At 43.4% G+C, this 27,898-nt stretch overlaps 1 protein-coding gene across 1 annotated transcript in view; it reads left to right on the top strand.

Moving 5' to 3' along the window:
* LOC308325471 (solute carrier family 25 member 36-A-like) overlaps window positions 1-24,286 on the top strand; it is a 34,330-nt gene extending 10,044 nt beyond the window's left edge. Inside the window, exons 3-7 of the mRNA XM_080777966.1 lie at window positions 2,406-2,483; window positions 5,846-5,946; window positions 13,124-13,190; window positions 15,269-15,561; window positions 21,468-24,286. Of these exons, the coding sequence (XP_080634092.1) occupies window positions 2,406-2,483; window positions 5,846-5,946; window positions 13,124-13,190; window positions 15,269-15,561; window positions 21,468-21,661 (733 nt within the window). The 3' untranslated portion in view covers window positions 21,662-24,286. The remainder of the gene's footprint in view (window positions 1-2,405; window positions 2,484-5,845; window positions 5,947-13,123; window positions 13,191-15,268; window positions 15,562-21,467) is intronic.
* Window positions 24,287-27,898: the final 3,612 nt, after the last annotated feature.

The following is a 27,898-nucleotide window of genomic DNA, read 5'->3' as shown; positions in this document are numbered from 1 at the left end:
TGTGACATGCAGGATTCACATTACCAGTATAATTATCAATACTGCAATGTAGAAATACTCTGTTACGTTAAGTGAAAGTCTGCTATTTTTATATAGTAAAAGTACAAAGGTATTGGCATCAAAATGTATTTAAATTAGTTAAGTAGTATTACTTAAAGTAGCCTACTAATATGCCGTTTTCAAATGTCTAAAATGTCACAACTCACATGGCGAGGCATTGTGAGCTAGTAGATCTCGCTACTTCTGTGCGACACTCTTGTATGATGGAGGGCATTCATTTCACGAAAAAGCATACACATTTTAAATATGGAGATACAAGGAGAAAGATACAAGGTTAACCAGGGAGACCAAATACAATCACTCCAATTGTATAGGTGTATACAAAATATAAGTTTTATTTTAATAGCATACTCTACCATACATATTGGACAACATTACATTTGATAAAAAAAGGTTACATACGTACAATAGCATATCTACAAGCTCAAGCTTTTAGATTGGCTATTGTCTCTACTCTTATAATGGTCTTGTACAACGAAGTAGGGCATTAATTCACCAATGAGTTGAAACTTATATGTGACACATATCTGTGAGTGATATTATTAACCCGGCCAACAAATGTTACAGCACAAAGACATACTGACAGGTCAATGGAAGACTACATGATGCATCTCGTAGGTCGCATGGAAAGCCCTGAATGCTCAGGTTACACTATACCAGTGGTGTAAAGGACTTACTGGTGTAAGCATTTACTCAAGTACTGTACTTAGGTGACATTTTTAGGGTATTTCTTTCCTTTTTTCCTTCCAAATTTTAAATACGTTTGCTTCTACTATATACTACTATTGCGTTTTTGCTTCCTTCTTCTACAAAATTACTTAAATATCAAAAAGGTGGGCATAATAAGCTTCGGCTTCAGCCCTTTCCTTTTCGGTCAATTGTATCATGTAATCCTTTTCTCTGTATATAATAATGCTGGGATAAACCATGACGAGACAAATAAACTAACTAACTACTCGACTCCACTACAATTATTTGAAAACGTATTTTATACATTTGAAAACTTCCGAAATGGGACATTCTGCATAATGTACTTTGTACTTTTTACTCAAGTAAATGTTGAATTCCTGCACTTTTACTAGGATCAGATATAATTATTACACAGGATGGGATCTTCTTGGAGGCAACGTCGGAAGCAGACAGTGTTCTAAACATAGCAAGCGTTTATCATTATATAACTTATTCTCAGCCTTCTTAAATCCAAGGACCCCTGCTGCTGGTGTGATATGCATTGGTCACTGTGGCCACTCATTTGATACCGTTTATTAACTTTGGGAACCCAGGCCAATCTACACTGTACATTTAAAGATGGAGTGCCGTGATGTTTTCCCACATGATCACCAGGTATTATTATATCATTTTTCAAAAAAGTGTACAGTATTTGTTGAAATGTCATCATTGCACATAACCACACAAAGGTGTCTAATGAAGTTTTGTCACCTCATAAACACATGAAAAGCTGGAAAAAGTACAAAAATCACAGCACTCCATCTTTGAAATTGAATTGAGCTGGTCTGGTATATAGGCTCTATGCACACAGAATAAGGTTGCAAGCACACAGTGGATTATTTAAGTAAAACGTGAGCCCAGGCAGCACTTCAGCCGTTCCTGTGATATCTTCCGTGGCTTTGAGCCTGGTGGGCAGTGCCATCAAAGTGTTTGAGCAGCTGGTGGGCAGTGCCATCAAAGTGCAGCTTCAAATAGATTGTCCAGTTTTCCAGACATGTAGTAGATGTACATTAGGTTTGTAACGATACATTTTTAACAGCGATCATACGATACAAGGTTGACGATATTGGTTCATTCATGGCGATACAATATGATGCGATTCGATTTTTTTAAATCGATACAGTAACTATAGCAAAGAAATTAAATATGTGTGAAACATGCGGATAGTGCAGGTTTATTCATTTATTTAATATACAAATTTAATAAATGTTGCTGTTTATATATCGATATACGGTACTTCGAATCTTGAAATGAAAATAGATTTTCTGATGCAGTTAGTATATCGTTACACCTGTAGCTATCTATCCCATTGGTTAGGGCCTAGTGCCTACCTTAGTGAGCTGCTTCAACTTGCATGGGGACCTTCTTTCCGGTTTTTCCCCTTATAATGGGAGTGGATGGAACTTGACTCAACTTGTGTGTGTGTGAGAGAGAGAGAGAAAAACAGAAAATCTAAATATTTGCCACAAGACAAGTCTTTTCCACGGACACAGTTTTCCATGTACGGAGACTACGGACAATGACCCCTGCACTAAACAATTATTGCCAATTTATATGAGTTCTTTGTACGTTTAAGCGATTCTCTGATGAATGTGTATATGTTTATGTCACTGCAGGTTGATCATGGAGAGAGAGGGGCCTCGATCACTCTTCAGAGGGTTGGGACCCAACCTTGTGGGCGTGGCGCCTTCCAGGTATGTTATGGTTAAATATGTAAATAAAATGAATAGTAAATGATGCATTTATACAGTGCTTTAACCATACAAGGCACCAAACTGCACTTCAGGAGCAATTAGGGGTTCATAGGTGGACTTCCCACCGGATGTGGGAAAACGTTTGTGGGCCGTTGAATAAAGCTTGTTTTGACCAGGTTTACAATCTGGGAAAGGAATCCTAGTTAAAGGCATTTGAAATAATGTAAACAACTTGATGTGGACGGGTGAGCTAGGCCATCTTGTTTCCAGTTCATTTTCTGTTTACTCAATCACCTAGCAATCCAATGCATGTAGCATATGATTGCGAGATCATATGTGATCATAAACTACTATAATAACTATAAAGACCATTTGACAAAGATTTACATCATTGGCTAGATTTACATCATAGCAGATCTAAACGTATGCTCGCAGTGCGGCACAAAGTGCTATCTGAAAATCTCATTTTGACTAATTCTTTAAAAAAAAACATATCTTCTCTTCTGGAGGTCCTAAGAAACACTTTCAGGTCCGACCGTGGCCAAATTCATAATCAATTTGGGGCTCCTTGGCATGAGAAACATTGAGGAACAGTTCACAAGGTTTAATGGTTTGGACGTGGACGAGGTGGTTTCCCACGATGCATTTTGTCTATGGTCACCATTACATGAACCTGATTCATATTTTTTGAAGTTCACAATGAATATCATAAACGCAGTGAAAATCCCATGGTCTCACAGCCCAAATGTCACTTTCTCACAGGGAAAATGTCATGCACGTTTTCACATGAAAATATTTGACTGCAGCGACGTCACTGGAGTCAACTGGTAGATTCTTGTAGATTTAATGGAACATTGAATATACAATAAACAAAACCTCCCCTGCATGTACAACAAACCTTTTTGACAGACCTACACACTCAATCACTTCTAAAATAGACTTTTCGTCGTTGCCTTCGTCTTGTGTGCAGTGCCAAGCCAGTAAATAATAATACGAAGAAGAATGATAAGCCGTCAAGAGACTTGTGCAATGGAATTCATATCTCTGGACTGTATGGATTTGAGCAGGTATTCAGCGGAAATTAGTGGGCTCTGGTGTGCCCTCTAAATAGCCGACCTACAAGCTCACAACGCATTACGAGTTGTGAGCTTGTACTGTAGATATGCTATTTTCCGGTGCGCACCCAAGTATAACTCAGGCTTTGGTCTCTGGCCTAAAACAACACCAGTGGTCAGACAGACTAGAACTATATTACATTGGGCGTGTTGTTCTTGCAGTTTGTGTGTGTGTGTGTGTGTGTGTGTGTGTGTGTGTGTGTGTGTGTGTGTGTGTGTGTGTGTGTGTGTGTGTGTGTGTGTGTGTGTGTGTGTGTGTGTGTGTGTGTGTGTGTGTGTGTGTGTGTGTGTGTGTGTGTGTGCGTGTGTGTGTCCAGTGCGACTCCAGGCTGAGTCATAGGTCGAGCATTGTTACGCAAGGTGATTGTTACAGCTGTGCTTCCAGCTCTGCCGCCGCATGCTTCCCATTTTGTGTTGTCGGAATCAGGAATGCAATAGTTTTGAAAGAATGTGTTGACTTGTGTCCCGCTTTTCCTGCTGCTAAAGTCACGTTCACATGACAATTGTTGATGTTGTTCAGTGTGGCTGTCACGATTACACATTTAAGTTGGCGATTAATTGTCACACAAATAATTTAGATTATTTGTGTGACATTGGAACATTTAATATTAATATAAATTACATTTCTCTTTGCCTTTTTGGCTTCGTTATAAAAAAGTGCACAGGGCAGATTTGACAAATAACTGAAATATACCAAGAAAATACTGTCATTTCTATACATTATACTTTAAAACACAACATGGACACGATTATGTCAAAATAATTACGATTATCTGACATAATTGCGATTAGACGATTTGGGAACATTTGTTTTTTTGTATGTTTGTGTACGTTTTCCAGAAAACTTAGGTTAGGATTTATGAGGCGATTTTAGAATCGGTCTCAAGGTCTAAGGATTAATGTAAAATAACTCACTTTTACCCGGACAAGTGACTATTGTGCCCTGACAAGCGAATGGCAAATTTACCTCTGAGGGGCCTCAAAAAGTTGATGTCAACCCCTGCAGCATTAGACCACAGAACCCCACCCATTGATACACCAAGGCCCTTTCCCAATTCCTTTTTTAACCCTTTTAACTTGTGGGGATTAGCTTAACATTGGTCATGATAAAACCATAGCTATCACTGCAGCGAGTAGCCAACGTTATGCAGTGACAGCGTTATGTAGGTACAGTAGGCTATTTCACGGCTTTTAAGAGGTCCAAAACTGCAGAATGTTGACATATCGTGGTCTGGGGGGTCGGACTGATGCCTGCTAATAAGCTAGCTTGCATCCGAGTTGTATCACCGGGGCACCGGCGATAAATAAAAAAAGAATAAAGTGCCGATGCAGCGCCAAATGAGATTGCGATATTTTTGCCGATGCAGATGTTAATACATTTTAATAATATTGGTTATTATAATATTTTTCCATAATAAAGGACAAAAAAGGCTTCTTACCTCGTCCGCCTTTCAGCCCTCTGTGATGTTGCTCCGTTTTAAGTCACGTCGCGATGTCACTTGGTCTGAAGGGGATTCAGGCCCTAACCCTCGGCCCTAACCCTCGGCCCTAACCCTCGGCCCTAACCCTCGGCCCTAACCCTTGGTCCTAACCCTCGGCCCTAACCCTTGGTCCTAACCCTCGGCCCTAACCCTCGGCCCTAACCCTCGGCCCTAACCCTCGGCCCTAACCCTCGGCCCTAACCCTTGGTCCAAACAGAATTGAGAAAACACTTCCTCCTCACATGAACGCGCATCAGCAAGGGGAAGGGCTAAGGGCCATGGAGAAGGGGGTAATTGGGAAAGGGCCAAAGTGCCCGGACCCGACATTGTGCATGACATGCATGTGTGTAAATGTACATTCACGTGCACATGGAGCAGCTTTCCCCAGTATCATCGCTCGGAGCTGGACATTACATACGAGAGAATGACTTAATATTCACTACATGCAGATGTGCAATATGGCACTAGGTGCATGATACCTAGCTTTCTGCTTGAAGACACACACTCTGGGACATCCACCGCTGATTAATTCCTCACGGAAGTCTAAATCTGCCACTAAATCTGGCCATTTTGTGTTGCGCGGTGTACGGTGTAGTCACACATGCACTTGTGCACGCGCGCACACACACACACACACACACACACACACACACACACACACACACACACACACACACACACACACACACACACACACACACACACACACACACACACACACGATTGTTAAATAATGTATAACGCTTCTTGTGTTGTGTTGTCGCAGGGCCATCTACTTTGCAGCCTATTCCATGGCCAAGGAGAAGCTGAATGGAGTGCTGGATCCTGACTCTACGCAGGTGCACATGCTGTCTGCTGGACTGGCAGGTAACCATCATGTCTAGACAGTCCGTCTATGGCCCGATTCATACTTATGTGTTGTGTGCTGGATTCCCACCAGTATCCATGGGTAATTTATTTGAATTTCATCCCCTAAGCCGTGATTGACTTGTCCTACTGTCAAACCAAAGGCGCGACATTCATTCAAGTCCCCGGTGTAAACGTGACTGGCTGGCTTGTGATGTTTCACACTGAAGAGCGCTGGAGCTTGGCTTTTCTTTGTGGTTAAACAAAAAGTGCCACATAAAGTGCTACAGTCACCTGTCCCCTCCGAGAACACACCCTCACAAAGGGCTACAGTCACCTGTCCCCTCTAGAGAACACACCCCGCTGACCCAGATACGTGTCTTGTCATCGTCCTCTACCAGGGCTGTTGGTCTCACCTCACACAGGGCGGCCCCGTTAAACCCATGAACTCAATTCTGCAGCAGTTAAGATATTGTTTTCAACTGCCTGCTCGGTACTGGCTCTACTTGACTCTACTTGATTTACCTTGTTCTCCACACAGCTTGTACATAGTCAGTTTATTGCGATTTGTCTTCCAAGTTACTTTGCTGTTATTATACCAGTAAGATGGCGTGAGGGCAAGAAGTGCACACATCCACCTGGGTGACGGCAGATTGCTGGGCGAGTGCTAGTGCTTTGGAAAGATCAACATATGGAATGAATTCTGTACTGGCCATATATGGAGTGTGTCTTGAGTGTACAGAGTTTGATGAGGTCGGATCAACATATGGAATATCATAACAGGTCAGATCCATATATCGAGATCTAGGGGTGGCCCTTAATTTTCGGGCCTGTTGGATGCGGCTGCACTAATAACCGTCTAGAGTTTGAATGATGATCAGTCAAAATTAAAGGGAGACATCAAAGAGGAAGGCCGGGTGGGGAAGGATCAACATATGGAATGTGAGAGCAGGTCAGCTCCATATATGGACATATGGGTTTGAGGTCACATGTAGAGTTGCTGGGGGGCTCCATATATCTAGTAGGTGATGATCCAGTCTTCTCCATGTATGGCTATCCAGGGTTTGACGAGGTCAGTGTGTGGTCTTCACTCAACAGTAAAAAAAACCCCAACATAATAGTATATGCACCACCCCTTATCCCTAAACGTATTACTATTTTAAAACATTTTAAAATAGTTCAACTAGCCAATCTACATCGACACGTTGTGAGCTTGTGTGTGTGAGCTTGCGGGCTCGCACACGCCTCACAGTGTGAGGCGTTGTGAGCTTGCAAATCAGTATATATCTGTGGAACCGTGTCAAACTAAATGTAATGCCTCAACTCCAACAAGGACCTAGTCTATTTTTTGAGAATACCGACCCATAATGACTGAAACGTCATGACCAAAATAGAGCCTGGGGTTAACGTGGTTATGAGCATACAGCTATATATACAGTAGCCTATATATGTTAGCAGTTCATGACATGGCATTCTCAGCATGCACGTAGTGCAAATAGGTGAGATAGTTATGGGTCCTTCCTGGCACAGTGACCCAGCCCATATTGTCCCGGCCTGCTCTCATGAACCTCCCCACACGTGTGGGACTATGTAATGTATACCTCACTCTCACCCAGTCTAGTGCTACCTTTCACCTGCACGCACGCACGCACGCACGCACGCACGCACGCACGCACGCACGCACGCACGCACGCACGCACACACACACACACACACACACACACACACACACACACACACACACACACACACACACACACACTGGAAAACCAGTTATTCTTGTTTAGAAATTTTCATTCCTTTTTTAAAACAAATTTAGGTAATTCTGCTGTTCTCCCACTCTGCTCTGCTCTCGTGCCTGTGTATATTTATGTTGGCTTTGTGTCTGCGATGTGTCTAAAATCACAAACGGATCACAAAGAGCTAAACAGTGGCCAGTTACAGTACTAATAAACAGTGAAGTTAAAATGGTGCAACCGTGGCTCAAAACTGGGAGGATCAAGACGAGGGGAGAATGTTTTAACCAGCAGCACGTAGAGCACCATTTCAAATGGAACTTATACCACCAGTAAATATGATGAGTGTGTGTGGTACGGTACTACTACTAGTATGTAGAATCATGCGTGCAGAAAACCCATCTAAAACAGCATACAACCGAACACACGTAGCCTATTGAAAAGAGTTCATTTCTTAATACTGAGACAAACTGAATCAGTTTTATTAAGCCTGCGATTAATTACAGCTGTGACCAATTAAAGCCAGCGGCATGCCTTGCGCTGCATCGTGCGTGTGTGTGTGTTAATAAAGTGCCAGTTTTATCAATACCATTTTGTACAGCTAGCATAACTTTGGCTGGCAGATGTGAAAAATATATATTCTTGTATCTTTTTATTAAGAATTTTTATCCCACGATTTTGCAACCCATTTTTTTCCACCCAGTGTCAATTATTTAATGTAATCCTGGGCGCTACACTTCCTCTGCCAACCTGGGGGGGCAGCGGACTGACCTCGCTGTATCATAACCATAGACTGTAAAAAATATGGACAAAGCGTTCCCCGGGTCTAACATGAACGTAAATTGAAGCCTGTCAGTCCTTGCAATGAAAGTCGCCATCTTTCTAGATCCGTTTTGGCCCAGCTGGCCATTGGCTGGCCCAGACAACGAGGCGGGACTTCCCCCCTTCTTCTCCGTTGGTTTTTATTTTGACTCGAGTGGGAGGGGAATCCCTATCATAGACTGTAACGGTAGCCACGCCCCTCAGAACATACGCGACTTTATGGTCATTTTTTTAATTAATGGGGCCATAATTTTCCAAAAAGAATATTATGACATTAGAAATGAGACTTTAAACTAGTGACTGGAAGAAGAAAGTATTCATGACCATGTTTATTAAGGTAATACAGTCTAGGTGAAGTTGGGTCCAAATACATGGACTTCTATGGGGTTATGGGTTTTTCTGGGTCCAATGACAGCGCCACAACAGGCCATTATATGAACTTTCATTTCCTTAGTGGCTTCACAAAATATCTGTCTGACTGCCCCCCTGATCTTAACACACAAAAAAGGATTCCTCAACAACACACATTTTGCTGGCTGAGAATGTAGGTCAAACTGCAGTGGAAAAAAACGTAGAATAGAATGAAGGCTTAGGTGTGTGTGTGTGTGTGTGTGTGTAGCTGATGCACAAGCTTATAGTGCGGCACAAAGTGACTCTCTTTGAGCTTGTATAATTGCGAACGCAGTGATTGCGAACGCAGTGAGCACTTACTATGAGACCTAGCAGATCATGTCTGTCTGTGTGTGTGTGTGTCCACCTTTGTGCCCATATATGGAGCTGAGTGATTTGTTTGTGATTTATGCAACACACTCCATATTTGGACGTATAGCTGCTTTGGGGACTCCTTATATGGTTATGGCTAAGTTAAAAACTTAACTTAAAAATAACTTAACTTAAAAAAATAATAACTTAAAAATAAATCTTAAAAAACCCCAAATATGTACGAGCTGCGTTCGCTTCCCGCGTTTGCGCGTCTCACTGGTGTATATCTGCTATTTTTGAATAGCCAATACAAAACTCTAAAATGACACAAGTGCTTAATGGGTTAAAGTAGCAACGGTAAACATACTCGTTATGCAGCACGTCCCCTTTCAGAATAATTTAAACCTGGTTGAATAGCGTTGCACCTTGAATGTATATAATATTACAGTACACAGCCACTTTTTTACTTGTAAAACTATGATGTGACAATAAAGTTGATTCGGCGGTTCCCTGCACAAGTGCTGACATTTTAACCATTGAGCTAATAGAGGGATCAATTTCATCTTGACCATCAGTAAAAAGTCGTGCCAGATCCTGTGTCTAGGTGAGACCAGAGTAATCTAGTAAGAGAGTGGTGACACGCTTTGATCTCGCCGCAAAGCGGGTACATTGCTCCTATGTCTGGAACTATTCCATTGAGATAGAATGAGCACTTCCGCATTCCATTGTTACAATGAGAGTCAACGTGAGTGTCATTACTCTCTTACTAGATTAATCTGGGTAAGACATGACCTTTGACACGATCTAAATGTCTCAATAGAAGAGCAGGGAGACAAAATCCAACCTCTACAATAATATTGAATTGGCATACTGTACCATACAGATTGTATAAGTTATATTGAATTAGCATACTGTATTGTATAAGTTATATTGAATTAGCATACGGTACCATACCGATTGTATAAGTTATATTGTATCAACAGTATAAGTTATATTGTATCAACATACTCGCTTTAGCTACTGTACTTGAGTAAATGTACTTCCCACTAGCATGCATGCACCAGCTGCTCTTGTGTAAAATCATTACTTCTATACTGTAGCCCAGTGGTTCCCAAACTTTTCAAGTCAAGGCTATTTTCACTACTCCTTAATTAGCCTATATATTGTAATTTATTTATGGCCATTTATCATTTTATTTTTTAAATGTTATTATTATTATTTTTTAAATGTAGTCGAGTCGTGACTCGTGACCCATGAAAATTGGTCCGTGACCCACAAATGAGTCCCAGAGTCCCGACCCAGTGTTTGGGAACCATTGAGTCTGTATTCAACTCTCCCTTATGCTCTCAGAGGAGCATAAGGGCCAGACAGACAGACAGACAGACAGACATACAGACAGACAGACAGACAGACATACAGTACAGTACAGGCCTGTTTGCAACTTTGCATTAGAGGTCATGTTTATGAGAATAGCACCAAGCCTTAAACTAGGCCATGCTCTGCTTTAACTCCAGGCGACTTATCTTTGCAAAAAAGGATCACATTTCAAGAGGCCCGGGCCCACACACACACACACACACACACACACACTCACGTTTTTAACGTGCCAGCAGCCGCTTTCTACCGGTGTTGCCAGGTCTTTGCGAGAGAAGCGAGCGGTGCCAGGTCTATACGAAAACAAGCCCCCCCAAAAAGGAGCAACCATTTTGTTTACCTCTATTTTACATGAAAATGTAAGGTTTAAACAACATTAAAACTGATTTAGATTTATTTCGCCTCCTGTTCTCCCCTTCCACATCTTTTCAAAGTAAGACAAAAAACTCACTGGTCGTGAACCAGAAGTAAAAACGGCTGTGTAATGTGTCCTGTGATCTTATTTTAATTCACCCGAAACATACATTTTGTATCCGCTACCAGCGACGCATTGCTTACAGTATGATCCGTGAATAACGCTGGTTTTGATCAAAAACATAATCTGGGATAAATGGATTTTACAAATTCAGTTGAAGTGGATGGAGGCAGACCTTTTAAATTACGGTTCATGTCCTGTTTATCAATGCCTATATATAGCAACCCAGATGTATTCATAATATGGTGGTGAAAAGCACATCTAACTTAATCAATAAAAAACCTAAAAAGTCGTCCTTGACAGTAAATTATTTAGGGAAGGAAGCCTAAATAAGCAACTACACTTTAGAAACAAGCCTCCCACAAAACTCTGAGAATTTTCCTTTTTTTTGGAGACGTGCGAGTTTTGGTTGTGACTGCTGCTTGTGTGACTATGGTACAGTGTCTAATTTTAGGGCTTTTTAGGTGTAAAGGGGTAAACCCCCCCTGCCCGGTGGAGGCGGAGCTGGTTCCCTCATGAGTACACTGCCATAGACGCTACTTCCTTTATCCTTTACTTCCTCACTTCCTCTTCCTCTCTTCCGCAGTGGTGGAAAGAGCGCTCAAATGTTTATCAATACTGGAATATAGAAATACTGTGTCTGTTACAAGTAAAAGTCCAGAATTCAAAATGTACTTGAGTAAAAGTGCGAAAGTATTGGTAACCAAAAGTAACAGTACTAATTTTGCTACCTGTATCTGTATCTACGACAGTGCATTATTCAAAGGCTGAAATAGTTTAATCAACAGACGCAGGACATAATAAGACAAATACCTGTAGGAACTCTTACGAAAACGTATCAACAAATAGGGCTGTCACGATAACAAATTTAAGTTGATGATTAATTGTCACACAAATGATTGTGTTTAAGGATTTAATTGTGTTTTTGTCATTGAACATTGGAACATAATGAATAAAGAATACATTTCTGTTTGCCTGGTAATAAAAAAATGCACAGGGCAGATATGACAAATAACTGAAATATACAAAGAAAGTTTGCGGAAATAGCTGATCGGTTTCACTTTCATTTGGTTGGTTTCATTTTATACTCTCAAGAGTCTATATATCAAGATCTATAAGGGTCCATTTAGTTACCAACTCTCCATCCTTTAGCTGGGGACCACTTAGAATACCCTCAAGGACCACTGGCTGAAAACCAATGGTTTAGACTAGTTTACACACCACTTTTCATCTGCTGTGGCAGTGGAACGCCACAAAATCCTGAATGTACAAATGCACCAAAAAAAGCTCCATTTGTACATTCGCAGAATCCAATGATTTTTACTGTATACTAATTGATTTTAGCCCACAGAGGAGGTGACACAATTTAAGTAGCTAGATTTGAGCTGTCCTCATTTAGAGATCAGTGTTTTAGTCTACTGTATTGTATATTGCTTGGTTGAGGAAAATCATATCTAGCATTTGATAATCAGTGATGGATTTAAGTTTTATATACATGCACATTGCCATTGACTGAACTACCTCTTTAATCTGAAATGTTTAAATATGAACAATTAATTATATTAATCCTATTTAGTAACGTTAATTAATTAACGTTGGTTATGACTATGGAAGGGTTTGTCTGCCATAGTCAATAAACTTTCTTAAGGTTTGACATGTTCGCATGACCTCATCTATCATTGGGTGTCATTAAAAAATAAAGTTCCATGAGACAATAAAGAAACAGCAGCCTACTGTTGTGTTATATAACACTTGAAGTTAAAGACACCACATATCCATACTGCAGTCAGCTTACTGTAACTCCAGGGAGACACCTACTGGTGTAGAATAGAATGCGAGGTGGAATTTCACAAGATCAGTGTGGTACTTATGCTGTTTAGAATATAATCTATTCTATTTACAATATTGCCATGTTGTCTTCCACTATAGTCATATACTGTTTGCAATCATGAAGTATTCATGTACATATCACTTGTTGGGTGAAGTGCTGCCTTCCTATTAGGTCTGTTATATGTAGATGATAAGAGTGTAGTTGGCTTTGACTCTATCTTTGCTCGCTGTGTCTGACCCTTTGAACTCCATTTCCCAGGGTTCACTGCCATCACAGCAACCAATCCCATCTGGCTGATCAAGACCCGCCTACAGCTGGACGCCAGGTGAGAACCATGTGGGCTACAACCCTGACACCCATATTACGGCTGACCGTAGATATAAATAGGTGCACATCTCATTGGCCATGTGGGGCCACACATCAACCCCACCCACATAGTAATATACTATTTTAGTCGACTAACATTTTGTTGACCAAAGGTCATTTGGAGCAGCCTTGATGTTGTCGTAATGGCTGATTTTATACATGGTTGCAGGCTGAAAATAGACAATATTTTTACATGCTCACATCGATGTGAGATTGTAGATATACTATCTTCAGAGCGCAACACCAGAGCGCAACCAAACATAAGTTTAGTTTATTAGTTTTTGTCTGTGAAAAAATGGAGTCGACGAACAATATTTAGTCGAAACATGTTTCATGTAACATATGTGTGACATGGGTTTAGGAAACCTACAAGTCAACACACTCTTGTGAGATCTAGCGACAGACGTGACATTCATGTGGAGCGACCACAGCTTCTTAGCAGCAAAGCATTTGTGCATCATTTCACAATGTTGGAAATAAAATATGTAGGATTGTTTATCTTGGGAAAATGCCATAAATCGTCGACCACGTTCACATAGCTACAATCATAGCTCAGTATGAGAAAGGCTAGATGGCTCAACCGCGCTGCTCGCCAATGGAGAGCGACGTCGCTACATGCATCTTACTTCGGTGCAGCATAACATTGTGTCTATGGGGCATGTAATTTTACTCAATTTTCAACTGATTTTCAAACGGTTTGGTTTGTTCTAAACGTCAAAGACTTGTATGCTTTTATATGATGTTCATATAAAAAAATAACATTAAGCAGATAAGCATCCTGAATCATAGCCACGTTGATAAGGTTCGTAATAAACCAACCTGTTTGTAAATCTGTCAAGATTTGAGGGAGTTATTATAATTTTTGTTTTAGCTGCCATAGAACATACTGTACTGTAGCCCCAAGGCAAGATGGCCACCGGGTAAACAACTCCACCGCCTCGGAGGAAAGCCTGGTCTCTGTTTCAAAAGTCCGTATGTTCCGGGCTGGGGCCGGATGATGTGGTTACGTCATGTTGTAGTATTGTTTTGTAGTCGCCAGACAGGATGAACAGGCGGCGACAACTTCCTTTTCCCTCTCAATAAAAGCTCTCGCTTACGTTACGAGAGCTTTTATTGCTTTTAATCAAAGAGGAAGCAACAAACAGCTTCCTGTTTGTTGTAGGCAAACCATTGCCTACAACATGACGTAAGCATATCATCCGGCTCCAGCCCAGATCATATACCGAAATGAAATGGTGCCCAGGCTATGCTTGTGTTAGAAACCCAAACATGCAACATAACAGGCTTGATATCACATGCATGAGCCTGACACCTGCTGGTGAAAAATGGTCCTGCAGCTTGGAATATGTGTGCAGAATAGACCAATTATTTGTTTACAAACATTGAGACTGGTTGCTCGGATGACTGTTTCAATGCAATCAATTCTCCAAACCTTCTGGATTGGGGGGCGCTGGTTTCAGTCCATTCAACCTACTATTGTGTGTTGGCTAGTGAGGTTCACTGCACCCTATAGGTAGACATTTATACTTCATTGCGCAACAGTATTGCGCGCAAAGAACAGCTGATGTATAAGCTCACATCGCGTTGCAGATGCGACTGGTGCGAGCTTAGTGGACTGCGTGCGCCATCGCGGGACGGAGCATAAATATACTTGATGGGCTGGAGCTCCGCGTGCAGCTGTGCATAAACAGGCTCTGCTGCCGTGATCTTATGACAGCGACTGGAGGTGTGGTTTTGAGGACAACTGCTTTGAATTGCTATTATTGTTCACACACAACAGAAACAAAAGGATTATATATTTCTGGGGAGAGAGATCACAATAATAAAAAAAATCTAATCATTCTTCCTCCACACTGGGGGAAACCAGCATCTGAAAGTTTGATGGTGCATTTTTACATGTGAGTGCAGTTATAACTTTTCCATTGCATCTTATGAGAGGTGGGTATAATATGGTGCCGGGACCCCACTTTAGAGAACCAGCGCACCCAGACCGCCAACACCGCTAAACCTAATCACGTCCTTCCTTCGCTCCCACAGGAAGCGTGGCGAGCGGCGCATGAACGCGCTGGAGTGCGTGCAACGGGTGTACCAGACGGACGGTGTGCGGGGCTTCTACCGGGGCATGTCGGCGTCGTACGCCGGCATCTCCGAGACGGTCATCCACTTCGTCATCTACGAGAGCATCAAGCGGCGGCTGCGGGAGGCCAAGGCCCGCGCTGCCATGGTGGAACAGGAGGACGAGGGGGTCAAGGATGCCTCGGACTTCGTGGGCATGATGCTGGCCGCCGCCACCTCCAAGACCTGCGCTACCTCCATAGCCTACCCACACGGTATGTCTACCTCCATAGCCTACCCACACAGTATGTCTGCCCTGCGCTACCTCCATAGCCTACCCACACAGTATGTCTGCCCTGCGCTACCTCCATAGCCTACCCACACAGTATGTCTGCCCTGCGCTACCTCCATAGCCTACCCACATATTATGTCTGCCCTGCGCTACCTCCATAGCCTACCCACACAGTATGTCTACCTCCATAGCCTACCCACACAGTTTATCTACCTCCATAGCCTACCCACACAGTATGTCTACCTCCATAGCCTACCCACACAGTATGTCTGCCCTGTGCTACCTCCATAGCCTACCCACATATTATGTCTGCCCTGCGCTACCTCCATAGCCTACCCACATAGTATGTCTGCTCTGCGCTACCTCCATAGCCTACCCACGTGGTTTATTATTGTGTGCCTATATATATTAAAAATGCGGAATTAACAATGAAAACATAACTCGGGTAACTCGCGAACGGGAGGGAAAGTGTTCTACAGTCAATTAACTTGTGTAACTCGTGTTCAGCGTGTTAACTGAACACTAAGGGCTGTATTTTGCGTGTCTTAAGTACCAGGTCTTATTCCCTAACTTGAGTAAACTAAAGACCTGGAGGCGTGGTCAATGCCATTTGGCTATTCTGAGTGGCCAAAGAGCATTGACCACGCCTCCAGGTCTTTAGTTTACTCAAGTTAGGGAATAAGACCTGGTACTTAAGACACGCAAAATACAGCCCTAAGACTCAAGTACTGTAACATTCAGGCTATGAACAGGATCATAGCACTGACGAAGGTCTGAGGACTGAAATGTTTGCTTTTTAATTGCACCATGAGCACAGAGCACCATGAGCACAGCATTATAAAATAAAATAAAATATATTTCTCATATAAGTCTCAGTCTAAGGAGTTTTACTTATTTTTTTATACGGTGAGCGAGTCTTTTCCTGTCAAAGTTTCCCTTATGTTTTTGAGACCACCGCTACCGTAGTCAAGTTTGAAGAAAAAAGGACGAAGAAAAGGTGCAACAGTTTTCTCAGTGCTTCTATGAACAGGATAAAACATGTAATAACTATTGTTCTCTATCGTGTTCGAGACTGGCTCTCCACTACATATTTTCAATATGTACGGGAACTGACCCGACGGGGCAGTGTTCATGGATATCTCTTTAAGACACATCTTCTATGGTGGCCCTGCCCAGATTCCAATCAGCGGGCTATTTAAGCCCCATCTGTGCAGTGCCACTTTGATTTTTTGATTTCCACGAGAGCAGACGTTTCGTGTATCTCAGCAGTTTTGACACTATTAAACAACATATATATATATAAATATATATATTTAGAACATGAAGCTGCGTGGCACACAGTCCACTTACCTAGGTAAGAAGAGAGCTGGTCGTCTCGACGACTCCTCTCGGGGCGCCGCGTAGCTCCACAAAAAAACAACAACAGCAACAAGCTGCAGGCCTAATCCGCTAGACAGTGGAGGAAGCCTCAGCTTGTCCGTGCGTCCGTTCCCTGGTGAAACCCGACCACGTTGGGGGAAACCTTGAGACGGCGTTCGGTCCGTGCGTCCGTTCCCTAGTGAAACCCGACCACGTTGGGGGAAACTAGGAGACGGCGTTCGGTGTGGCCAAAGCCAAGTGCGAAGCCGACCACGTTGGCGGAGCCCTGGTTCCCTGGCTGCAGAAGCGGTGAGACCTCCGGGTCTATCATCGCAGCTGTACACCGCGGCGGCGATTGGCGGGGTAGAACCTAGAGGAGCTGACCCAGTCGGCGTACTCTGAGGCCATCTACGTTCGCTGATCGTTGCCGCCGCGGTCCGGGCCAGACCACACGGCAGAGAGTGTAAACAAACAATTCCAGCGTGTTCCAACTTCCTCATTGACAGGTTGACGTGAGCGTCATAGTGTAGGAGGTATGCTCGTCAGGGACGGCTGCCCAGACTGCACTGTGCCTCACGGTTCACAAGAGGGCGGTGTGGCTCAAAGATCAGGAGACAAAAACTCCAGATGACCCACCGTGTTAGGCGCGGCAATTAAATCGCTTACTCTGTCACAATTGGTTCTGGTTAATATATACTTATATGCTTATATATATATATACCTGTGTGTATCAATACAAGCATACAGGTATGTGTATCACGCAAGCTGATACACTACCAATGTATTGTACAGTCTGTACAATACAGTACAGGCATATATATATGTACCATTGTAAAGCGCTTTGAGCACTTGGAAAAGCGCTATAAAAATGCAATTCATTATTATTGTTATTATTATAAGTATGATAATGGCTACAACAACACACTATGCATGTGGACTTGTAGGCCCACTGGTATGATATACAAAAGTTTGGAAGCCTCCAGTGTGCTTAATGTCAGATTGTTTTGTGCTAGAGCCTCAGAGCGGCCGAGCAGTTTATGTACAACCTCTTCCAGAGGTCCATAACTCTGCTGGTGACACAAAACAAACTGTGGACATTGATTTGGGGACTCTGTCCTAACAAAGGAGCACACTGAGAATCCGCGTCAGGGGGATGTCTTAGGGTACCATGTTGCCTTGATTCGTTTATGCAGCATTGTGAGCTGCAAAGGGTAGATTATGACCCCTCACGTTCAAGCAATTACTATGGGCCCACTCCCTGTGGAGCACATTCCGAACAGTTAAAATATGGTGTACAATACAAGATGTATATATATATGTATATATAGGTACACATATAATAAATAATATATAGGTATACATATGAATATATCTATATAGAGACAAGAGGAGATCGAAATAGCAGGGGGTTCTCAGGCTGCATGTGGAGCTCACACGCCCACAGAGGATGGCCATGACCAGTGTGTGCCCTGCGGGGGCCCTGGTATGAGGACCTCCTGTATGAATGGTCTCTTCCTTCCAGCTGAAGCTGGAGGGGCCATGCCTGTTTTAGAGGCAAAAGACCAGTCGTTTCCACTGACAGACCCATAAAAATGTATTTTTTATGTGAACGGGTATATGCTATTTGTATACAGCTGTGACTCTGTCTCCAAGACAAGGTTTTCTCAAGAGAGACAAATAAAGACTACCTTGAACCTTGTCCCAGGTTGGCAGAGCTGGGCAAGCTAAGCTCAGGCTATAGCTCCACCTCTTTCCTGCCCTGCCTGGTACGGACAGGTCTGTAAAGAAGGATTTAGTGAAAGTTTTCGGGACTAACACTATTCCTTGGGGTCAGACGGCCATTAGAGCACACTATACAGGGTATGGTTTACTGAATGGATCCCCATTAGCTGATGCCAAAGCGACAGCTAATCTCCCTGGGGTCCATATGAAATAGACATACAAAGAGTAAATGAATACATGTATTGTGGGTGTTGCGCCAGCTTACACCCCGGTGATGTAGTTCGGTATTGTGGATCTGGGTTCAGTGACACAAACAGAACGTGCTGGGTCAGTCGAAGGTTTCCCTTTATGTTGGGCAGTCATCATAGCGCACTATACTGTCGTATTTCTGGCGGGGTGTCAGCTCACGCGACAGTGGTGTAGTTCTGTCACAGACAGGACATGCTGTGTCTGTCCGACGTTTGGTAACATAGACATGACATGCTGGGTCTGCCAGGAAGTATGCCTGAATCTCAGCCATTATCACACTATAGGGCGTATTGCTGACGAGGTCAGCTCATGCGTCCGTGGTGTAGTTTCACGGTGGAGCCGGGCTCAGTGACACAGCAGAGCGTGCTGTGGCTGTCGGGCAGAGCACACGATACAGTGTACAGTGTGTCACGGCGAGCCGTTTATGCACCTAGGTGTGACTCTGCGGGGTAGAATCCGGTTACCGGTCTGAAACCACAGAGAAAGCTCTTCTCATCCAGAGAAGTCACGAAGTCATGGCTATCTAGGCGCAGCTAGCCAACAACAACAGCAACAAGACTGAGTGCCGAATCTGCCTCGCGGAGGAAGCCTCAGTCTTGTCCGTGCGTCCGCTCCCTGGTGAAACCTGCTCGTCGGGGGAAACCTTGAGACGGCGTTCGGTCCGTGCGTCCGCTCCCTGGTGAAACCTGCTCGTCGGGGGAAACCTTGAGACGGCGCTCGGTGCGGCCAAAGGGTCCCAAGTGCGAAGCCGACCTCGTTGGTGGAGCCTGGGTTCCCTGGCTGCAGAAGCGCTGTGAGACCCCGAGCGAAACCGACCTCGTCGGTGAACCTCCTGGTTGATCATCGCGGCTGTAAACCGTTGCGGCGGGTAGCGGGGTAGAACCCAGAGGAGCTGACCTAGTCGGCGTACTCTGAGGCCATCTACGGTCGCTGATCGTTGCCGCCGCGGTCCGGCCAGACCACACGGCAGAGAGCGTAAACAAACAATTCCAGGGCCAACCGGCGGGGTATGGCTAGAGGTGCTCAGCACACCGAGCCCACTCCTCAGTCCTGACAGTTCAGGATACCCAGCCCCCACATGCTGTCTCTCGAGACAGTGGCGGTCAATTCAGGTGGACCCCTGAGTAGGTTCCACCATGTCATGGGTTGTAGCTCTCTCGAGGTCGTCCTCAGACGAGCCCTCCATTGTCGTTTCCGGTGATCCTGGATCTCCATCTGGCCAGTTTGTTGGTACTTTGCGCTCCTGCGTCGTTCTTGAGTACATCCACGGATGTTGGCGTGGGACGTCCTCGTGACCGGTGCCCGTTTGTTGGATCCCACAGCACTAGTTTGCTGGCTGGCATCTCTTGGCAGTGAGCCAGCTGGTGCCTCCGCCCCTTAGGGCTGAGGGAGACCACGGTGTACCGGGTGCTCGCACATTAGGTCGGCAGCCCCCCCACGGGAGGTGGTACTGTCTGCCTTGCGGCATGAGCCAATTAAGCGTGGACACTTGGGTGGCTTCTCGCAGGACAGCATTTTTGTTGTTAGCAGTGTCAGCCACAAGAATGTCCCTATCAGTGCATGAAGGAGGCTGCCACTTCCTACATGGCAATGGTTAGGTGGTGCTGGCACCAATCCCTGCACTCTATACCATACGGCCTGATCAGAGAGTGCTCGGGTAGACCATGGTCGAAGGCTGGACTGTCCCACCGGATCACAGGGGTGATCCAACAGGGACAAGCAGGCAGGAGTGCCCCCTGGTTGCTGTAGAATGGTGTATCTCTGACGGAGATCTACACAGCAGTGACATGGGCGACTCTGTCTACATTCACCCTGTCCTACCGATGGAACGTGGTGGCATCCGCTCCCCCTGTGGGAGTCGCTCCTGCGTGCTACTCAGCGGTAGGGTCACCAGCACCTTGACCGGTCAGGTCGGCCGGGCATCTGACGGGCTGGCCTGAGAAGCCCTTCACCCCGGTGGTCACCGGCCTAGCATCGTGCTGGGCCAGCTGAGCCTAGGTGGCGTCTTGCGCCTAGGCCACGAGTATTACTTACTTGGTATGAATACTGAAGTTTTGGAGCATTTTGGCAAGCGCCTGTGACTCATGGCGCTCACCACTTATAGGCTCGGACGGAATTCAGGTTAAACTGCCTCGGGCTGCCGCAGGGGCAGCTGGTCTGCTTATTTCCTCGCGGTGTGTCTTAGAGAGTTCCCGTACATATTGAAAATATGTAGTGGAGAGCCAGTCTCGAACACGATAGAGAACGGAGGGTTACACTCTCTGTAACCCAGGTTCTCTGAGTGGAGAGACTGGCTCTCCACAAAAGAGCCGCTCCGAAATGCGTGTCAATCAAGAATTAATCAAAGTGGCACTGCACAGATGGGGCTTAAATAGCCCGCTGATTGGAATCTGGGCAGGGCCACCATAGAAGATGTGTCTTAAAGAGATATCCATGAACACTGCCCCGTCGGGTCAGTTCCCGTACATATTGAAAATATGTAGTGGAGAGCCAGTCTCTCCACTCAGAGAACCTGGGTTACAGAGAGTGTAACCCTCCGTTCTCCTCCCCCCTTGGCAGAGGTGATCCGCACGCGTCTACGAGAGGAGGGCAGCCGCTACCGCTCCTTCTGGCAGACCTTGCTGACCGTGCCACGGGAGGAGGGCTACCGTGCGCTGTACCGCGGCCTCACCACACACCTGGTCCGGCAGATCCCCAACACCGCCATCATGATGTCCACATACGAACTGGTGGTTTACCTGCTTCAACGCTAGAACCCGTACAAACTGGTAGTCAACCTGCTTCACCGCTAGAACCTGTGCTTTTCAGCTATGGAGCTCCCCCAGTTAAATGATTGATAGAAGAACCAAGCGGACCCTTATGGGGTCTGTAACGATGAGAACGTGCAAACGGAACCGGACGGTTCGGTTCCTTTTGCACACTCTCCACAGTTATTGGTGGGGGTTTCTACCTGTTTCCCTGCTAGGCCACCTGGATGCATGCCACCCCCTCCCCCTGCACTTCCTGCTTTGGAAAGCAAAGCAGGAAGTAGCTAAAGGACTGGCGGACGGCTCCAATGGGGAGGAAGAGGACGCCTGCAAATGAAGACCAAAGGAACTCAAGACTGAAAAAAAGAACTGTACAGGACTAGAAAATAACACAAGAAAACAAACACATTAAGACTTCTTGATGGGAGAAGTTGGTGTGGTTCTGACAGAGACATTAAATCGTTCGCCATTTTCCAAAAGAGAGAGAGAGAGAGAGCAGAAGGAAACGTTTGTAAAACAAAGAACAATGCAGTGGCCTTAAAAAAGTAAAGAAAATAAAATAACGGAGTCCGATAACTAGAGCCCGCCTCGCTCTGTTGTGACTCGCTGCTCGTACATAGACCATAATGCCTAGCGGTGTTTGTATTTGAATCACTTAAATCCCAGCATCCGTAATGTGACAATTGGCTATGTTTGGCGAAAACTTTCCCCACAATAACATAAAACAGAAGCAATACACTAGCACGGCACCCTGAGGGACACCACTCAACCGTATGGGTTTCCAGTGGTCAAGTCATCTCATCACTGACGGTGTTTACAATCTGTGTTTTGCAGTAGGCCTAAACCTTTCTTAGGAAAGCTGACCGATATGTAACCTGACGCTGCCAGATGAGGGCGGTATTGGGGAAACATATTCCCCAACACAACACTCATCTGGGATCTCTGACGGAGTTGAGCCCTGAGTCAGATCTGCTTCGTACCGAACCAATCAGCGTGAGCTAAAGGCGGGATATGTGCAAAAGCAGATGTGACGGTATATAGACACGTCAATATGATTGGTTGTGTTTGCACGCCCACACGGTGATAGACAGACGGTCCCATCCAATCATCTACCAAGTATCTTGAAAAAAAGGAACAGCCCCGTCATCGAATTTGCTTCCGCGATCCCAGATCCCAATAAGCTGTGAAACAAATTTGTGTAGCAAGCTTTTTGGATCTGGCAGCGTCCGGTTAACCGATATGTCCAGCATGCCTGAAACGCAACGAGAGCAGTGGTGGAAAAACTACTCAATGTTTTTACTTAAGTAAAAGTATCCATACTGCAATATATAAAGTGAAAGGCTTACTTTTGAAAGAATTTAAAGTACTAAAAGTACAAAAGTATTGTCATCAAAATGTACTTAATGTACCAAAAGTAAAAGTACTCATTGTGCAGAATCTCCCATTTCAAGTTTTCAAATGTATCTTTATCGTGATACATTGTGAGCTTGTAGATCGTTTGTAGACTCAACGCCGGTACTTGAGTCAAAAGCATAGATACTCCTGGTCAAATATGACTCAAAGTCGGGTCGTAAAAAGTGCGGGGGCAATTTACAAATGTTTTTTGTTTGTTTGCTTGTCTGACACCTTGATGAGACTGAGAGAGCAACTGCAGTTACTGCACGTAGACTAGACTACAGCCAGAATGGCCATTGCTGCGAGAGGCGAGCATGCAGCACCGGTCGGGGAAAATAAATAAATAGACCAGTCATCCCCCAATTGTGCGGGGACATTCAGACCCTTCTGACCCCCCCTCCGACACCTATGTGTACGCTAATCCAAGTAAAGTACAGTACTCAAGTAATTCAAATTTACTTAGTTACTGTCCACCACTTTGGCCAGAGCGTAACGGGAGATGGTGTTGTTGAGTAATGCAATCCTCTCAGGAATGTAGATGAATGTAGACCCAGGTGATGAGGAAGGAAAGCCAGAGCTGGTTATTTTAAGAAGTGAGGAAAATGCCAAGAGTTCAGAACAGGGCACCCCCCGGAGTCCGTTTTTGCACATCTTTTACTTTTATGTCTGTTTTTTTCTTTTTTTTCCTCTGAACCTCAACCGCTGCTATCGCAAAACCAAGAATGACTATAACCCGCTCTCACGAAAACGGTTTATCTTTTTCATTGTCATGCAATGATGCATAAATGGCTTTATTTTATAACTGCTGTCATTCTTTTCCTAAAAGTGGCTTCCAAGTTGTTCTCAATGGTTCTCATACTTGATTTTTATATTTTATTTCAAGGACCCCCATAACTCTGAGAGTGTACAGTGTCTCAGAGTTAACCTGTAAGGGTCCATTTGGTTCTGTTTGTATGCTCTCAGAGTTGCAGAACCATGTGGGTCCCTGGACTGCAGTTTGAGAACCACGTACCATGCACTTTGAAGGCCTTTTAAGGCATGTGTGGGTTCTTAGCATATTCCTGTACGGACAATTAAAAAACCTGTATAGAATATAAATTGTATTGTATGATAAAAAGGTATTTTGCATTTTGCAACATGTCTGACAGTGGACAGTGTACAGATAATAGAGTACTCGATTATTTGTGAAGGATGTTAATATGCAAGTGTGTGTATATAATACAATGATGCAATATGTTTTCGTTTTTTTATGATTATAGTGGTTTTTTAATTTGCAATTTTTTTTGCGTTCGTGTTCAGTTATACCTCCGACATGGTGTGTTAACTGTTGACGCGTACTGTATGGTCTTTTATTTTTAGCCCCGTTAATGAGAACATGGGGTTCTAAAACCCAGTACGTGATCTTCCCGACGTCCAAACTCTTGTTTGGAAAGAGAGATGAGAAAACAACATTTTTATGTCATTCAGAACTTCTCGTAGCATTGCTGCCTTCCAAATTGTAAGCAATACCATGTGGAAGCAAAATATCCAATAACAGTCTACAGGCATTATGCGATATCTGAACCTGAGCATTCCTTTTTCGGAAATGTTTTGCCTCCCGTATGACGTAAACATAGGGTGTGTGCGTTTTCTTCTTCTTTTCTTTTCTTTTTGTTTTCTTTTTTTACACTTTAATGCTAGCCCAGGTGCTGGAGGACTGTTTTCATCTTTTCAGAATTTCATTTTCATTTTTTTTTTTTTGCAAAAGGTTTAAGTCATACTGTGTAACATCCATTTTTGTAGTCTTTTTGGCAAAACACCCCTGGTAGCGCCGTTGTCTGAACTGCCATTCTCAGAATTCAATTAGAAACAAAACCCACGGAAGTGCTACAGCAACACACATTTATGTTGAATGGTTAAAAAAACAATACCAGTATAAAAATGTACCAGTGAAAGATTATATCAAAATCACAGTATGATCGTCTTATCACTATGGATGTTTACATTGTGAGTCAGCCATTTAAATCCACAACTTCAAGGTCTGATTACTATGACAGAGTTCAAGAAATTGAATCATATTGACTTACAGTCTAATATAAACCAGAAGTTCAAAGTTATGAAACTATATCTTACACAAGTATCAATATGTTGATGAACGGCTGTTCTTCGGTACTTCATGGGCTACTTATTAATATCTATATTTTATACATGATAAGCACATTGACATTTGTCTGTGGCTGATATTGAGCCTGCAAAACATTTTGACTACAGTGTAGTGACGTTTATATATCATTGATATTGTCTTTATAAGTAAAGATAATAGACCCCACATATCTCCATAGGCTCACAGTGTGAATACCTGTTCCCTCAACCATTGAAGCGATGTTTCAAAAATACCGAAAATAGCAGATCTACAGTATAAGCTCAAGATATGACACATTGGAGGTTATTGAGCGACAATGTTCGCAATAAAAAAATAACCTTCTAAATGAATTTGCTAATGACATGCCCAAAATAGAGACAGGAGAGTTAAAATATTGTAGATCAATTATGTATCATCAAGTAATGTAAATGTCACTTGGCTATTCATTGTTGATCTACAAGCTCATAATGCATTGCATTGAGAGCCAAACATATTATATTCGGCAGCCTATAATTTGCTGCCAAACATAAAGTGAAACAAAAAAGAGAACAGCAAATTGCAATGCAATATCCTTTTGCACTTTTGTTTATTTCTGTTCTGACATTTATGTGTTATAAAGTCGATTTCCGACCTGGTGTTGTAACTCTAAATAGTTTATTGATTTGTGGCACAAAAAAAACCCCATTAGTTTAAAAAAAAAAAAAAGCTGACGATATCCATGGTTCTTCCCGCTTTTAATTTGTTTTTTCTTTCTCTTTTTCAATCTCTATAGCTCTGACTCCAGGTCAGATTTGTTTTTACCATGTCGTGAGCAAGAATATTGAACTGGAGCAGATGCAAACATTTCAGAGAGACATTTCTAATGTGAATGTTTAGTCGGGAGTATAATTACGTTATACTCGACTGTGAAAATAGCAGATATAAGCTGATTACATATGGTAATGTAGATGTGCTGTTTTCACTATTTTAGTAGTTATTTCAGAGTATATTTTTATACTCTAGTATATAATATCATTCAGTCTGCCTTCATGGACAGGTTGTCTACTGCTCTTAAACCTGTTTGCCTAGTGGTTGTATCGTTGTATTTTTGTTTGTTTTTCTTTTGTACAAAACTCAATAAAACAATTTGCAAGAATATTATGCGTGTTATATGTAAAGATAGCCTATATCATCATTGTGGGGCAGAAACCTTGCCGTGGCATCCGGGTGCCGTGATACACAGAGGGGAATGTTCAATTAACTGAATTGGACTGCTTTTGGTGTTATAATTCACCTTGCCCATTTTGGCGAACTGAAAGAGCTCTAGCACTGTGCACTAAACAATCAAACACCAACTTTATAGGCCTACACTTGATGCAGATCTAATATGTAATAGGGCTTGTAGGCCATCACAATGGCGCCGGTAGGACTGGAAACTTAACTTTGGTCCATTATTTCTCCACTTTAATAATACCAATTGGTATTGTGTTTTACAACATTTTAATCGTTGATTAGTCACCTTTACAACGAGGTACAGCTTGTCATGACCACGCGTCCGTGGAATGAGCAACATTGCTAAACGTTTCCACTTTAATAGGCCTAATACCAATTGTGTGTGTGTGTGTGTGTGTGTGTGTGTGTGTGTGTGTGTGTGTGTGTGTGTGTGTGTGTGTGTGTGTGTGTGTGTGTGTGTGTGTGTGTATAATTATCCAGGTTAACTGGTTAAATGAATGGCAAGATTAACCAGTTTTCATGAAACCGGTTAATTGCTGATCCAGGATATATTAAACCAGGATATGTGTTAAATCCCGGCTTAATCTCTAATCCAAGTTTCGTGAAACAGGCCCCTGGTTAGCAGCTGGGTGCCTCTCCAGAAATGTGCAACAGCAGGAGAGTATACCCGGTAGTTCAGCATTATCTCCACATGGTGGAGACAAATACCCAACTAAGAAGGGGAGGGCGCGGAAGACAGGATTGATTGATTGATTGAAATATTTATTAACAGTTTGTAGAATTACAGTACATTTCAAGCATAAACTCAATACAAAGACTTAACTGTGAGTGGACGACCCAATGAAGCATTACACTTGTTTACAACAGGGTCCACATTGTTCAATTCATCGAAACATTTAGAGACATACAAATAGACACTTCTATGTAGTTAAAAAACAGAACAGGAATTCATCATATAGAAAGCAAAAAGGGAAAAGATACATATACAGTGAGGGGAAAAGGGGGGGGGGGGGCGGTGGGGGGGATTCAGATTGTACAGAGGCCAGTTTCGAATTGCAGCCATCCGGTGCCCTTTGAGAGCGGTTTTGAAGGAGTCAAGGGATTCACATGTCTTAATGACTGTTGGTAGGGCGTTCCACATTTTGGAGGCATAGGAGCGAAAATAATTTAGTCCCTTGTTTGTGCCGAATCTGGGTTGTACATGGTTTGTTGCACTCCCTCTGGTGTTGTGGGTGTGGACTTTGTTTACATTAAGGAAGTATTTAGACAGGTACATGGGTATCTTGGTGGTGTATCGAATCTTGTGGACCAGACCCATTGCAAGATGCTGTACTCTGTCGTCGAACCTAAGGACAGTTCTTATCTGAGATACTTCATTATGTCCACAAGACCACAACTGTAAAAATAGCAAAATAAATAATAATACAAAATTTGCAGATCTACAAGCTCAAAACGGATCTGCTATTGTTGATGCTTTTGCACATGTATAGCCTATATAGTATACTATACAAGGC

The sequence above is a fragment of the Protomyctophum bolini genome (genome assembly GCF_963924005.1).
Source record: "Protomyctophum bolini genome assembly, chromosome: 12".
Classification (NCBI taxonomy): Eukaryota; Metazoa; Chordata; class Actinopteri; order Myctophiformes; family Myctophidae; genus Protomyctophum; species Protomyctophum bolini.
Note: the sequence above shows the minus strand (reverse complement) of the source record. Positions and strands in the feature narration are given on the sequence as shown.